Genomic DNA, 17094 nt, shown 5'->3' on the forward strand with positions numbered 1-17094 from the left:
CCATGTACTTGAAGGAAGCCTAATCCAATCACTCTTAGATTATCTCCAGTTTAAGTTTAAGAGTTTAAGTTTACCTTATTGTTGTAGGACTTTTGGTTTATTTAGCTTTATTGGGGTTAATTCACCCCATGGCTCCATTTCAACAAAGACAAATTTACATGTGTTTCTCTTTTGTTTCCTGAGCCCGGTGTCTAATGGCCCATTTGGTGTTAGTGACACCTCTATGCTTCTTGTCCCAGGCTGGTTTGGAATGTGCTAATGTGTCCCCTATTCAAAGTCTGATTTCCATTGAGTGTTGGCTTTGTCTATGTGGCTGGGGAGTTTTGGTACAAAATCAAAACAACTTGTCTAATATTTTGGCATGTTTAATGCAGCTCTAAGGTATATAATGACATAGTAAAATGTTGAAAATGAGTGGAATGCCCCTTTAAGAACTGGTTTTCCAGTTAATCTGGAGAAAAACCATTCAATGGTCGAAAACAGAGTCCACTTGAACATAACAGTCCACTTTGGTTGAACAATATTTAGTCTACTAGTCTAGTGATCCATTGAGGAGTTTCTTAAAGTCAAAGCAGGAGCCAGCATAAATATAAAATAACGTTATTGGTATAGCAAATTCCAACAAGGCATTTCAATGTGCTTTGCACACATCAGGAAACATATATAAAATCATAACTAAAACAAAAATACATAAAACATTACAGTGCAGAAGAGAAAGAAAAACTCAATCAAATGCAGTGGGAAACAGAACAGTATTTCATTGTGATGTAAAATAAATAAGAGTGCCAGCATACCTGCTGTTTTCTGGGAGTTCTTCCACATGTGGTGCATAACAACTGCTGGTTTATAATAAACCTTAAAAAGCAGTATAGTAGTTCATCCAAAAATGACTTACTCAGTATCTGGATAAATATGTACAATCTAACTATTGAATAAGTGGATATGAATTCATTGTTACTGCAGCAGAGCCATTCATCTTGAGGATTTCTCCACATTATTTCAGTAACATCAGAACCAAGGAGAACCAGCTCTGGTGAAGAAACAACTGCTCATACTGTGATTTACATCCCATTTATCTTAATTTATCTTGGAACACTTACAAACCACAGATAAAAAACAAATCTTGACTTTAAACATTTATTAAAAACAAGAACACGGAAGTAAAACAGTTAGGCCTATTTGTTTCAAACAATATTTATAAATAGTAGACAAGCCTTCACATCTTGTCTTTTACAAGTAGCCTATATACAGCACCCCTTGTATTTTACGTGTTAGGTTGTAATGTAGGTTCAATTTGTTTCCACTTTAGTATAGAAGACAGTGGTCTGGTTTCTGTACAGGACTGGAACAGCAAATAAGTATATTGTCAAATCAAAGTCTCATATCCTATTGTGCGCTATTGGTTTCATTTCATTTCTTATCTATATTTACAGTGAAATCCCATTGTGTAATGTGTAGGCCTGTGTGCAGAAACATGTGTCCATATTATTAATAAATGATCAGGATAAGTCAAGATAAATCAGGATATATCATTATACTTATTCAATTATATCCTATATTAATTATTTGTTTGTTCAGTAACAGAGGTTACTGTCTCCATATCCAGTCATATAAGTCATAGTGAAACTGGAAGGGATTGAATGAAAATACACTGAACAAAAACATAAGCTGATACATTTTTGCAGGGTTCTCTCTCAATATGGTGGTGATGAATGCACTTTTATTCAATGTTTTTCAAATGCTAAATAATGAACAAACCCCACATTCTTTCCCCATGTTAAAATGTACACATGCTAAATGATGATGGCTGATGCTTCATTCACTATATGCATTCAAATGCAGAGATTAACGTGTTAATGGTCACTCGTTGTCTGGCATTGGACAGATCACCTGCTAATGATCACATTTTGGATGAACTGAGACCATTTCACACCTCTTTGACTCTGATGAGTTTCAGCAGAACTACAGTAATAGGTCTATCATCACATGGAACTGTTATCACTCTTTCAGCTTTCTAGTGTGCAATGTTTCAGGTGTGTTAAAATGGCTATATGTTCTTGTAACAATCATTGCTATTATTGTTTGTGGTGACAATGTTAAAGTGCAATGTTTACTTACAGTGAGTGCACAACATGCTGCTGTTTGTTTTAAAAGGCTTTATACCCTGCTGTATATCAGTGGTTCCCAAACGTCACGCCAAGGACCCCCAAATAGACACTAATTTAATAGCCTTTACTAATACATATTTAGGACATGGATGGATGGAAACATGACCGCAAGGACGTTCTATCTAGTATACAATCAATAAATGTAGAGATATAAGTTAACTGGAAAATATGAACGTTTTAAAACCTGTTCTGGGCCATATTTAAGAACGTACACAACGCATATTTCAAGGTAACACGTTTTATTTAAACCATGTTTACAACTTAAAACATATATCAATAGAACAATTATTTACAAAATGTATTCTGCTAATTTCTTCTCAGTTGGAATTCAGCCAATGATGTGAACATAACACAATGTCTAATATAACATGTCTAATATAGGCCTACATAATGTGCAAGGGAATAATACATACAATTAGAAATGCTTATTTTAAAACAAAAATACATAAAACATTACAGTGCAGAAGAGAAAGAAAAACTCAATCAAATGCAGTTTGATGTGATGTCATATACAGTACTGGTATGTACAATATAAACTTGCAAGTGCAATATTAAATACAAAATGTAAAATAAACACATGAAATGTATATAATATACTAATATAGAATCACAGTCTGTTGTGCAGGTGAGAGACAACACTTAGCAGCAGATAATATCACACATGTAAGTGTATACATAACATCATCTATTAGCAGCACTGCAACAGCAGTGTGTATAGTATATAGTCATATAGTAACAGTCAGTGATAGTGCATGTGTTCTTACAGTATAACTACTAAGAGTACTGTGATCACAAATGGTACACCCCATGGGTCACACATGATCTCAGTTTCCGTTGACTGAAGTGTCTTAGGTAGCATAGTGTCCTGTCTGGATCAGTGTTGGCCGACATCACCATATTGTGGCGTTGTCATAGTCAAACATGTACTGTACACAAAATCCAATACCAATAACTGGGAGTGCATTACATTTGCAATGGTTGACCCCACAAACACCTTGAGACGGTCATAGGTGAGGCATGGTGATGAAGGGATGGTCCAACACCTGGTCAGGTGTTATCCTCCCCTCTGGATCCAGATGAAGCATTCGTTTCAACAGGTCCATGAAGACGTCACAAGATGTTTCATCAGCATCGCAACGCAGGGAGGAGAACACTTCTTCCAGTGAGCAAATCACACATGTAAGTGTATACATAACATCCTCTATTAGCAGTTCTGCCTTTAACTCCTGCACTGTGTAATACTCCTCTGGTTCCTGGAAAACACAAAACAAAACATTTTTATTGACAATTACATTTTAAAGTAATGGAAAAAATATTGATACAAAGATACTGAGTTTTAATTTCTGAATTTCTGATCATGCTCTTTATTCTTGTCTTGCAGCTTGCCATTGCACTCCAGGCCCTGAAGGGAATCGGTCTGATCCACACAGACATCAAACTAGACAACATCATGCTGGTGAACCAACGACAACAACCCCTCAAAGTCAAACTCATTGACTTTGGTCTGGCCGTTCCAGTCTGCAAACAAGGCCCTATATGTGTCATTGTCATTGTCATTGTCACAGAGGCTGAGGGCGTGGGCCAGCCCTGCAGCTCCATCGTCCATGTCAACCAGACCCGGGCTTCCCCCGACGTCATCCGAGTCTTCGCTTTGGGAAGGGGAGCACGAGGAGTCGGTCATGTCGCTGCTACAGCTGTTCTCCTCCACCACGGAGCGCTCTGGACTGAAATGGTAGGAAGGGGTGGGGGGCATGGTGAGAGGAAGCCCTTCGTCCTCGGCGGAAAACCCGAAGGGACAGCTTTTTTCCGGGGCATCCCCTGCTGGGGGTCCCTGGTCCACATCCAACTGGAGATCTTCTGGAGCCGCGCTCTGGTGGTCCAGTTGGTCAGGCGTATCATCTTGTAGTAGCCTCTCTAGTTCTAGCCTCATGACGGTGTCGATGTAGTGGGTCTGCGCGCGTCTGGAGTTGAACTCTACGCGTCCCTGAATGTTTGCGCAGCCGTCTTTAGTGCAGCATGGGAGGCATGCGTCCATCTGGCACTTGATTCCTGCCAGACTGCATTCACAAGTCTCTGGCTCACAGAAACCCTGGCAATTGCATCCAGAGTCCTCCCTGAAGACACGCAGGGAATGCAGCTGTCTCTTCTCCTCTTTGTCAATGTGCTTCACACCTGCTGCTCGCAGGAGTGCCTGTCTGTGCTTGTAGGAGTACGGCTGCAGGAAGCTGTTCCCATCCTCCAGCTCGGCGTCGGTGATGTGGACGTCAGTGTCTCCGTCTGGGACCTGGTCTGCAGTCAGTCGCTCAGATTCTCTCTGGTCAATGGTACCATTGGCCATCAACTGGTGTCTCAAAGCCTCAAGCTTCTCCTCTCTCCGTCTCTCTCGTAGTCTCTCTCTGCGCCAACTCCGTTGTTCCAGGGCGTGCTCTGCCATTGTGTACCTGCGGAGAGTGCTGTGCCTGTGCAACATGCCCAGACTGGCACCCCCGCGAAGGGGTACGCTAGTGAAACCCTGGCATTGTGGGAAGTAGAACACCGTCACCAGATCAAAGCGCACGTTGCTCTGCCTCCCTTCCAGCTTTGGCCTCTTCAGAATAGACTGGATGGGTTGACTGGCAGCAGGTGAAGCAGAACCATTAGTTGTAAAGTCCTGGCTTTCTGAGGAGCTGCTCTCCCCATCAGAATCCCATTCCGTGGAGGCAGGAGAAGGCAGGGACGATGATGGAGGTGAGGAGTAGAATGGATCTTCATCGTCGACCTCCTCAAACTTTCTTTTCAGAATACCTCTCATGACTCGACGGTGGCGCTTCACTCACGACGGAATCAAATATAAAGGAGAGCTGGAAAAGTAGACGTTTCGGACTGGTTGGTCCTTCCTCAGGCAAGATTCTGTTAGAGGAATGATTAGTTGTGCTGGGGCCCTGGTTTTATGTGTTCCTAATGGTGGGCGTGACTCATAGTCATTCGGCCAATTAGCTTTGTTGATGGGTGTGGTTTACTTGGCCATTGTTTCATTCCGTCCAATCAGAATCAATGGGTGTGTGTTCTCTTGTTCTGGTTTCTTTCATTTGTAGTGTGGTTTTTGTAGAGGCAACATGTCTTTACTGGAGAATCAGTAATAATTATAATAGACTTCCCCCAAGTTACAGGTACAAGCTCGACTGGGGGGACCTGGGGACTTCAGTGCAATGTACCTACATATGTTGCGACCGAAGGTCGCAACATATGTAAGTGTATGTAAGTACATTGCAAGGAATGAGTGCATTCGCCATGTACTTGAAGGAAGCCTAATCCAATCACTCTTAGATTATCTCCAGTTTAAGTTTAAGAGTTTAAGTTTACCTTATTGTTGTAGGACTTTTGGTTTATTTAGCTTTATTGGGGTTAATTCACCCCATGGCTCCATTTCAACAAAGACAAATTTACATGTGTTTCTCTTTTGTTTCCTAAGCCCGGTGTCTAATGGCCCATTTGGTGTCAGTGACACCTCTATGCTTCTTGTCCCAGGCTGGTTTGGAATGTGCTAATGTGTCCCCTATTCAAAGTCTGATTTCCATTGAGTGTTGGCTTTGTCTATGTGGCTGGGGAGTTTTGGTACAAAATCAAAACAACTTGTCTAATATTTTGGCATGTTTAATGCAGCTCTAAGGTATATAATGACATAGTAAAATGTTGAAAATGAGTGGAATGCCCCTTTAAGAACTGGTTTTCCAGTTAATCTGGAGAAAAACCATTCAATGGTCGAAAACAGAGTCCACTTGAACATAACAGTCCACTTTGGTTGAACAATATTTAGTCTACTAGTCTAGTGATCCATTGAGGAGTTTCTTAAAGTCAAAGCAGGAGCCAGCATAAATATAAAATAACGTTATTGGTATAGCAAATTCCAACAAGGCATTTCAATGTGCTTTGCACACATCAGGAAACATATATAAAATCATAACTAAAACAAAAATACATAAAACATTACAGTGCAGAAGAGAAAGAAAAACTCAATCAAATGCAGTGGGAAACAGAACAGTATTTCATTGTGATGTAAAATAAATAAGAGTGCCAGCATACCTGCTGTTTTCTGGGAGTTCTTCCACATGTGGTGCATAACAACTGCTGGTTTATAATAAACCTTAAAAAGCAGTATAGTAGTTCATCCAAAAATGACTTACTCAGTATCTGGATAAATATGTACAATCTAACTATTGAATAAGTGGATATGAATTCATTGTTACTGCAGCAGAGCCATTCATCTTGAGGATTTCTCCACATTATTTCAGTAACATCAGAACCAAGGAGAACCAGCTCTGGTGAAGAAACAACTGCTCATACTGTGATTTACATCCCATTTATCTTAATTTATCTTGGAACACTTACAAACCACAGATAAAAAACAAATCTTGACTTTAAACATTTATTAAAAACAAGAACACGGAAGTAAAACAGTTAGGCCTATTTGTTTCAAACAATATTTATAAATAGTAGACAAGCCTTCACATCTTGTCTTTTACAAGTAGCCTATATACAGCACCCCTTGTATTTTACGTGTTAGGTTGTAATGTAGGTTCAATTTGTTTCCACTTTAGTATAGAAGACAGTGGTCTGGTTTCTGTACAGGACTGGAACAGCAAATAAGTATATTGTCAAATCAAAGTCTCATATCCTATTGTGCGCTATTGGTTTCATTTCATTTCTTATCTATATTTACAGTGAAATCCCATTGTGTAATGTGTAGGCCTGTGTGCAGAAACATGTGTCCATAGTATTAATAAATGATCAGGATAAGTCAAGATAAATCAGGATATATCATTATACTTATTCAATTATATCCTATATTAATTATTTGTTTGTTCAGTAACAGAGGTTACTGTCTCCATATCCAGTCATATAAGTCATAGTGAAACTGGAAGGGATTGAATGAAAATACACTGAACAAAAACATAAGCTGATACATTTTTGCAGGGTTCTCTCTCAATATGGTGGTGATGAATGCACTTTTATTCAATGTTTTTCAAATGCTAAATAATGAACAAACCCCACATTCTTTCCCCATGTTAAAATGTACACATGCTAAATGATGATGGCTGATGCTTCATTCACTATATGCATTCAAATGCAGAGATTAACGTGTTAATGGTCACTCGTTGTCTGGCATTGGACAGATCACCTGCTAATGATCACATTTTGGATGAACTGAGACCATTTCACACCTCTTTGACTCTGATGAGTTTCAGCAGAACTACAGTAATAGGTCTATCATCACATGGAACTGTTATCACTCTTTCAGCTTTCTAGTGTGCAATGTTTCAGGTGTGTTAAAATGGCTATATGTTCTTGTAACAATCATTGCTATTATTGTTTGTGGTGACAATGTTAAAGTGCAATGTTTACTTACAGTGAGTGCACAACATGCTGCTGTTTGTTTTAAAAGGCTTTATACCCTGCTGTATATCAGTGGTTCCCAAACGTCACGCCAAGGACCCCCAAATAGACACTAATTTAATAGCCTTTACTAATACATATATAGGACATGGATGGATGGAAACATGACCGCAAGGACGTTCTATCTAGTATACAATCAATAAATGTAGAGATATAAGTTAACTGGAAAATATGAATGTTTTAAAACCTGTTCTGGGCCATATTTAAGAACGTACACAACGCATATTTCAAGGTAACACGTTTTATTTAAACCATGTTTAAAACATATATCAATAGAACAATTATTTACAAAATGTATTGTGCTAATTTCTTCTCAGTTGGAATTCAGCCAATGATGTGAACATAACACAATGTCTAATATAACATGTCTAATATAGGCCTACATAATGTGCAAGGGAATAATACATACAATTAGAAATGCTTATTTTAAAACAAAAATACATAAAACATTACAGTGCAGAAGAGAAAGAAAAACTCAATCAAATGCAGTTTGATGTGATGTCATATACAGTACTGGTATGTACAATATAAACTTGCAAGTGCAATATTAAATACAAAATGTAAAATAAACACATGAAATGTATATAATATACTAATATAGAATCACAGTCTGTTGTGCAGGTGAGAGACAACACTTAGCAGCAGATAATATCACACATGTAAGTGTATACATAACATCATCTATTAGCAGCACTGCAACAGCAGTGTGTATAGTATATAGTCATATAGTAACAGTCAGTGATAGTGCATGTGTTCTTACAGTATAACTACTAAGAGTACTGTGATCACAAATGGTACACCCCATGGGTCACACATGATCTCAGTTTCAGTTGACTGAAGTGTCTTAGGTAGCATAGTGTCCTGTCTGGATCAGTGTTGGCCGACATCACCATATTGTGGCGTTGTCATAGTCAAACATGTATACTGTACACAAAATCCAATACCAATAACTGGGAGTGCATTACATTTGCAATGGTTGACCCCACAAACACCTTGAGACGGTCATAGGTGAGGCATGGTGATGAAGGGATGGTCCAACACCTGGTCAGGTGTTATCCTCCCCTCTGGATCCAGATGAAGCATTCGTTTCAACAGGTCCATGAAGACGTCACAAGATGTTTCATCAGCATCGCAACGCAGGGAGGAGAACACTTCTTCCAGTGAGCAAATCACACATGTAAGTGTATACATAACATCCTCTATTAGCAGTTCTGCCTTTAACTCCTGCACTGTGTAATACTCCTCTGGTTCCTGGAAAACACAAAACAAAACATTTTTATTGACAATTACATTTTAAAGTAATGGAAAAAATATTGATACAAAGATACTGAGTTTTAATTTCTGAATTTCTGATCATGCTCTTTATTCTTGTCTTGCAGCTTGCCATTGCACTCCAGGCCCTGAAGGGAATCGGTCTGATCCACACAGACATCAAACTAGACAACATCATGCTGGTGAACCAACGACAACAACCCCTCAAAGTCAAACTCATTGACTTTGGTCTGGCCGTTCCAGTCTGCAAACAAGGCCCTATATGTGTCATTGTCATTGTCATTGTCACAGAGGCTGAGGGGGTGGGCCAGCCCTGCAGCTCCATCGTCCATGTCAACCAGACCCGGGCTTCCCCCGACGTCATCCGAGTCTTCGCTTTGGGAAGGGGAGCATGAGGAGTCGGTCATGTCGCTGCTACAGCTGTTCTCCTCCACCACGGAGCGCTCTGGACTGAAATGGTAGGAAGGGGTGGGGGGCATGGTGAGAGGAAGCCCTTCGTCCTCGGCGGAAAACCCGAAGGGACAGCTTTTTTCCGGGGCATCCCCTGCTGGGGGTCCCTGGTCCACATCCAACTGGAGATCTTCTGGAGCCGCGCTCTGGTGGTCCAGTTGGTCAGGCGTATCATCTTGTAGTAGCCTCTCTAGTTCTAGCCTCATGACGGTGTCGATGTAGTGGGTCTGCGCGCGTCTGGAGTTGAACTCTACGCGTCCCTGAATGTTTGCGCAGCCGTCTTTAGTGCAGCATGGGAGGCATGCGTCCATCTGGCACTTGATTCCTGCCAGACTGCATTCACAAGTCTCTGGCTCACAGAAACCCTGGCAATTGCATCCAGAGTCCTCCCTGAAGACACGCAGGGAATGCAGCTGTCTCTTCTCCTCTTTGTCAATGTGCTTCACACCTGCTGCTCGCAGGAGTGCCTGTCTGTGCTTGTAGGAGTACGGCTGCAGGAAGCTGTTCCCATCCTCCAGCTCGGCGTCGGTGATGTGGACGTCAGTGTCTCCGTCTGGGACCTGGTCTGCAGTCAGTCGCTCAGATTCTCTCTGGTCAATGGTACCATTGGCCATCAACTGGTGTCTCAAAGCCTCAAGCTTCTCCTCTCTCCGTCTCTCTCGTAGTCTCTCTCTGCGCCAACTCCGTTGTTCCAGGGCGTGCTCTGCCATTGTGTACCTGCGGAGAGTGCTGTGCCTGTGCAACATGCCCAGACTGGCACCCCCGCGAAGGGGTACGCTAGTGAAACCCTGGCATTGTGGGAAGTAGAACACCGTCACCAGATCAAAGTGCACGTTGCTCTGCCTCCCTTCCAGCTTTGGCCTCTTCAGAATAGACTGGATGGGTTGACTGGCAGCAGGTGAAGCAGAACCATTAGTTGTAAAGTCCTGGCTTTCTGAGGAGCTGCTCTCCCCATCAGAATCCCATTCCGTGGAGGCAGGAGAAGGCAGGGACGATGATGGAGGTGAGGAGTAGAATGGATCTTCATCGTCGACCTCCTCAAACTTTCTTTTCAGAATACCTCTCATGACTCGACGGTGGCGCTTCACTCACGACGGAATCAAATATAAAGGAGAGCTGGAAAAGTAGACGTTTCGGACTGGTTGGTCCTTCCTCAGGCAAGATTCTGTTAGGAGAATGATTAGTTGTGCTGGAGCCCTGGTTTTATGTGTTCCTAATGGTGGGCGTGACTCATAGTCATTCGGCCAATTAGCTTTGTTGATGGGTGTGGTTTACTTGGCCATTGTTTCATTCCGTCCAATCAGAATCAATGGGTGTGTGTTCTCTTGTTCTGGTTTCTTTCATTTGTAGTGTGGTTTTTGTAGAGGCAACATGTCTTTACTGGAGAATCAGTAATAATTATAATAGACTTCCCCCAAGTTACAGGTACAAGCTCGACTGGGGGGACCTGGGGACTTCAGTGCAATGTACCTACATATGTTGCGACCGAAGGTCGCAACATATGTAAGTGTATGTAAGTACATTGCAAGGAATGAGTGCATTCGCCATGTACTTGAAGGAAGCCTAATCCAATCACTCTTAGATTATCTCCAGTTTAAGTTTAAGAGTTTAAGTTTACCTTATTGTTGTAGGACTTTTGGTTTATTTAGCTTTATTGGGGTTAATTCACCCCATGGCTCCATTTCAACAAAGACAAATTTACATGTGTTTCTCTTTTGTTTCCTAAGCCCGGTGTCTAATGGCCCATTTGGTGTCAGTGACACCTCTATGCTTCTTGTCCCAGGCTGGTTTGGAATGTGCTAATGTGTCCCCTATTCAAAGTCTGATTTCCATTGAGTGTTGGCTTTGTCTATGTGGCTGGGGAGTTTTGGTACAAAATCAAAACAACTTGTCTAATATTTTGGCATGTTTAATGCAGCTCTAAGGTATATAATGACATAGTAAAATGTTGAAAATGAGTGGAATGCCCCTTTAAGAACTGGTTTTCCAGTTAATCTGGAGAAAAACCATTCAATGGTCGAAAACAGAGTCCACTTGAACATAACAGTCCACTTTGGTTGAACAATATTTAGTCTACTAGTCTAGTGATCCATTGAGGAGTTTCTTAAAGTCAAAGCAGGAGCCAGCATAAATATAAAATAACGTTATTGGTATAGCAAATTCCAACAAGGCATTTCAATGTGCTTTGCACACATCAGGAAACATATATAAAATCATAACTAAAACAAAAATACATAAAACATTACAGTGCAGAAGAGAAAGAAAAACTCAATCAAATGCAGTGGGAAACAGAACAGTATTTCATTGTGATGTAAAATAAATAAGAGTGCCAGCATACCTGCTGTTTTCTGGGAGTTCTTCCACATGTGGTGCATAACAACTGCTGGTTTATAATAAACCTTAAAAAGCAGTATAGTAGTTCATCCAAAAATGACTTACTCAGTATCTGGATAAATATGTACAATCTAACTATTGAATAAGTGGATATGAATTCATTGTTACTGCAGCAGAGCCATTCATCTTGAGGATTTCTCCACATTATTTCAGTAACATCAGAACCAAGGAGAACCAGCTCTGGTGAAGAAACAACTGCTCATACTGTGATTTACATCCCATTTATCTTAATTTATCTTGGAACACTTACAAACCACAGATAAAAAACAAATCTTGACTTTAAACATTTATTAAAAACAAGAACACGGAAGTAAAACAGTTAGGCCTATTTGTTTCAAACAATATTTATAAATAGTAGACAAGCCTTCACATCTTGTCTTTTACAAGTAGCCTATATACAGCACCCCTTGTATTTTACGTGTTAGGTTGTAATGTAGGTTCAATTTGTTTCCACTTTAGTATAGAAGACAGTGGTCTGGTTTCTGTACAGGACTGGAACAGCAAATAAGTATATTGTCAAATCAAAGTCTCATATCCTATTGTGCGCTATTGGTTTCATTTCATTTCTTATCTATATTTACAGTGAAATCCCATTGTGTAATGTGTAGGCCTGTGTGCAGAAACATGTGTCCATAGTATTAATAAATGATCAGGATAAGTCAAGATAAATCAGGATATATCATTATACTTATTCAATTATATCCTATATTAATTATTTGTTTGTTCAGTAACAGAGGTTACTGTCTCCATATCCAGTCATATAAGTCATAGTGAAACTGGAAGGGATTGAATGAAAATACACTGAACAAAAACATAAGCTGATACATTTTTGCAGGGTTCTCTCTCAATATGGTGGTGATGAATGCACTTTTATTCAATGTTTTTCAAATGCTAAATAATGAACAAACCCCACATTCTTTCCCCATGTTAAAATGTACACATGCTAAATGATGATGGCTGATGCTTCATTCACTATATGCATTCAAATGCAGAGATTAACGTGTTAATGGTCACTCGTTGTCTGGCATTGGACAGATCACCTGCTAATGATCACATTTTGGATGAACTGAGACCATTTCACACCTCTTTGACTCTGATGAGTTTCAGCAGAACTACAGTAATAGGTCTATCATCACATGGAACTGTTATCACTCTTTCAGCTTTCTAGTGTGCAATGTTTCAGGTGTGTTAAAATGGCTATATGTTCTTGTAACAATCATTGCTATTATTGTTTGTGGTGACAATGTTAAAGTGCAATGTTTACTTACAGTGAGTGCACAACATGCTGCTGTTTGTTTTAAAAGGCTTTATACCCTGCTGTATATCAGTGGTTCCCAAACGTCACGCCAAGGACCCCCAAATAGACACTAATTTAATAGCCTTTACTAATACATATATAGGACATGGATGGATGGAAACATGACCGCAAGGACGTTCTATCTAGTATACAATCAATAAATGTAGAGATATAAGTTAACTGGAAAATATGAATGTTTTAAAACCTGTTCTGGGCCATATTTAAGAACGTACACAACGCATATTTCAAGGTAACACGTTTTATTTAAACCATGTTTAAAACATATATCAATAGAACAATTATTTACAAAATGTATTGTGCTAATTTCTTCTCAGTTGGAATTCAGCCAATGATGTGAACATAACACAATGTCTAATATAACATGTCTAATATAGGCCTACATAATGTGCAAGGGAATAATACATACAATTAGAAATGCTTATTTTAAAACAAAAATACATAAAACATTACAGTGCAGAAGAGAAAGAAAAACTCAATCAAATGCAGTTTGATGTGATGTCATATACAGTACTGGTATGTACAATATAAACTTGCAAGTGCAATATTAAATACAAAATGTAAAATAAACACATGAAATGTATATAATATACTAATATAGAATCACAGTCTGTTGTGCAGGTGAGAGACAACACTTAGCAGCAGATAATATCACACATGTAAGTGTATACATAACATCATCTATTAGCAGCACTGCAACAGCAGTGTGTATAGTATATAGTCATATAGTAACAGTCAGTGATAGTGCATGTGTTCTTACAGTATAACTACTAAGAGTACTGTGATCACAAATGGTACACCCCATGGGTCACACATGATCTCAGTTTCAGTTGACTGAAGTGTCTTAGGTAGCATAGTGTCCTGTCTGGATCAGTGTTGGCCGACATCACCATATTGTGGCGTTGTCATAGTCAAACATGTACTGTACACAAAATCCAATACCAATAACTGGGAGTGCATTACATTTGCAATGGTTGACCCCACAAACACCTTGAGACGGTCATAGGTGAGGCATGGTGATGAAGGGATGGTCCAACACCTGGTCAGGTGTTATCCTCCCCTCTGGATCCAGATGAAGCATTCGTTTCAACAGCACTCCAGGCCCTGAAGGGAATCGGTCTGATCCACACAGACATCAAACTAGACAACATCATGCTGGTGAACCAACGACAACAACCCCTCAAAGTCAAACTCATTGACTTTGGTCTGGCCGTTCCAGTCTGCAAACAAGGCCCTATATGTGTCATTGTCATTGTCACAGAGGCTGAGGGCGTGGGCCAGCCCTGCAGCTCCATCGTCCATGTCAACCAGACCCGGGCTTCCCCCGACGTCATCCGAGTCTTCGCTTTGGGAAGGGGAGCACGAGGAGTCGGTCATGTCGCTGCTACAGCTGTTCTCCTCCACCACGGAGCGCTCTGGACTGAAATGGTAGGAAGGGGTGGGGGGCATGGTGAGAGGAAGCCCTTCGTCCTCGGCGGAAAACCCGAAGGGACAGCTTTTTTCCGGGGCATCCCCTGCTGGGGGTCCCTGGTCCACATCCAACTGGAGATCTTCTGGAGCCGCGCTCTGGTGGTCAGGCGTATCATCTTGTAGTAGCCTCTCTAGTTCTAGCCTCATGACGGTGTCGATGTAGTGGGTCTGCGCGCGTCTGGAGTTGAACTCTACGCGTCCCTGAATGTTTGCGCAGCCGTCTTTAGTGCAGCATGGGAGGCATGCGTCCATCTGGCACTTGATTCCTGCCAGACTGCATTCACAAGTCTCTGGCTCACAGAAACCCTGGCAATTGCATCCAGAGTCCTCCCTGAAGACACGCAGGGAATGCAGCTGTCTCTTCTCCTCTTTGTCAATGTGCTTCACACCTGCTGCTCGCAGGAGTGCCTGTCTGTGCTTGTAGGAGTACGGCTGCAGGAAGCTGTTCCCATCCTCCAGCTCGGCGTCGGTGATGTGGACGTCAGTGTCTCCGTCTGGGACCTGGTCTGCAGTCAGTCGCTCAGATTCTCTCTGGTCAATGGTACCATTGGCCATCAACTGGTGTCTCAAAGCCTCAAGCTTCTCCTCTCGTAGTCTCTCTCGTAGTCTCTCTCTGCGCCAACTCCGTTGTTCCAGGGCGTGCTCTGCCATTGTGTACCTGCGGAGAGTGCTGTGCCTGTGCAACATGCCCAGACTGGCACCCCCGCGAAGGGGTACGCTAGTGAAACCCTGGCATTGTGGGAAGTAGAACACCGTCACCAGATCAAAGCGCACGTTGCTCTGCCTCCCTTCCAGCTTTGGCCTCTTCAGAATAGACTGGATGGGTTGACTGGCAGCAGGTGAAGCAGAACCATTAGTTGTAAAGTCCTGGCTTTCTGAGGAGCTGCTCTCCCCATCAGAATCCCATTCCGTGGAGGCAGGAGAAGGCAGGGACGATGATGGAGGTGAGGAGTAGAATGGATCTTCATCGTCGACCTCCTCAAACTTTCTTTTCAGAATACCTCTCATGACTCGACGGTGGCGCTTCACTCACGACGGAATCAAATATAAAGGAGAGCTGGAAAAGTAGACGTTTCGGACTGGTTGGTCCTTCCTCAGGCAAGATTCTGTTAGGAGAATGATTAGTTGTGCTGGAGCCCTGGTTTTATGTGTTCCTAATGGTGGGCGTGACTCATAGTCATTCGGCCAATTAGCTTTGTTGATGGGTGTGGTTTACTTGGCCATTGTTTCATTCCGTCCAATCAGAATCAATGGGTGTGTGTTCTCTTGTTCTGGTTTCTTTTATTTGTAGTGTGGTTTTTGTAGAGGCAACATGTCTTTACTGGAGAATCAGTAATAATTATAATAGACTTCCCCCAAGTTACAGGTACAAGCTCGACTGGGGGGACCTGGGGACTTCAGTGCAATGTACCTACATATGTTGCGACCGAAGGTCGCAACATATGTAAGTGTATGTAAGTACATTGCAAGGAATGAGTGCATTCGCCATGTACTTGAAGGAAGCCTAATCCAATCACTCTTAGATTATCTCCAGTTTAAGTTTAAGAGTTTAAGTTTACCTTATTGTTGTAGGACTTTTGGTTTATTTAGCCTTATTGGGGTTAATTCACCCCATGGCTCCATTTCAACAAAGAAAAATTTACATGTGTTTCTCTTTTGTTTCCTGAGCCCGGTGTCTAATGGCCCATTTGGTGTCAGTGACACCTCTATGCTTCTTGTCCCAGGCTGGTTTGGAATGTGCTAATGTGTCCCCTATTCAAAGTCTGATTTCCATTGAGTGTTGGCTTTGTCTATGTGGCTGGGGAGTTTTGGTACAAAATCAAAACAACTTGTCTAATATTTTGGCATGTTTAATGCAGCTCTAAGGTATATAATGACATAGTAAAATGTTGAAAATGAGTGGAATGCCCATTTAAGAACTGGTTTTCCAGTTAATCTGGAGAAAAACCATTCAATGGTCGAAAACAGAGTCCACTTGAACATAACAGTCCACTTTGGTTGAACAATATTTAGTCTACTAGTCTAGTGATCCATTGAGGAGTTTCTTAAAGTCAAAGCAGGAGCCAGCATAAATATAAAATAACGTTATTGGTATAGCAAATTCCAACAAGGCATTTCAATGTGCTTTGCACACATCAGGAAACATATATAAAATCATAACTAAAACAAAAATACATAAAACATTACAGTGCAGAAGAGAAAGAAAAACTCAATCAAATGCAGTGGGAAACAGAACAGTATTTCATTGTGATGTAAAATAAATAAGAGTGCCAGCATACCTGCTGTTTTCTGGGAGTTCTTCCACATGTGGTGCATAACAACTGCTGGTTTATAATAAACCTTAAAAAGCAGTATAGTAGTTCATCCAAAAATGACTTACTCAGTATCTGGATAAATATGTACAATCTAACTATTGAATAAGTGGATATGAATTCATTGTTACTGCAGCAGAGCCATTCATCTTGAGGATTTCTCCACATTATTTCAGTAACATCAGAACCAAGGAGAACCAGCTCTGGTGAAGAAACAACTGCTCATACTGTGATTTACATCCCATTTATCTTAATTTATCTTGGAACACTTACAAACCAC

The 17094-nt window shown here is 41.1% G+C and overlaps 3 protein-coding genes across 3 annotated transcripts; all 3 read right to left on the reverse strand.

Annotated features, from left to right (window-relative positions):
• Positions 1-3744: 3744 nt before the first annotated feature.
• Positions 3745-4959, reverse strand: LOC306919263 (cysteine/serine-rich nuclear protein 3-like; the record flags this gene model as incomplete). Its single annotated transcript, XM_079532077.1, has 1 exon — positions 3745-4959. A coding segment is annotated over one exon (1215 nt), but the record flags the coding sequence as incomplete, so codon positions are not given.
• Positions 4960-9175: 4216 nt separating this feature from the next.
• On the reverse strand, positions 9176-10390 carry LOC306919264 (cysteine/serine-rich nuclear protein 3-like; the record flags this gene model as incomplete). Its single annotated transcript, XM_079532078.1, has 1 exon — positions 9176-10390. A coding segment is annotated over one exon (1215 nt), but the record flags the coding sequence as incomplete, so codon positions are not given.
• Positions 10391-14304: 3914 nt separating this feature from the next.
• On the reverse strand, positions 14305-15510 carry LOC306919265 (cysteine/serine-rich nuclear protein 3-like; the record flags this gene model as incomplete). The annotated part of the gene is made up of 1 exon (XM_079532079.1): positions 14305-15510. A coding segment is annotated over one exon (1206 nt), but the record flags the coding sequence as incomplete, so codon positions are not given.
• Positions 15511-17094: the final 1584 nt, after the last annotated feature.

This window comes from Electrona antarctica (assembly GCF_951216825.1).
Source record: "Electrona antarctica genome assembly, contig: scaffold_25, whole genome shotgun sequence".
NCBI lineage: Eukaryota > Metazoa > Chordata > Actinopteri > Myctophiformes > Myctophidae > Electrona > Electrona antarctica.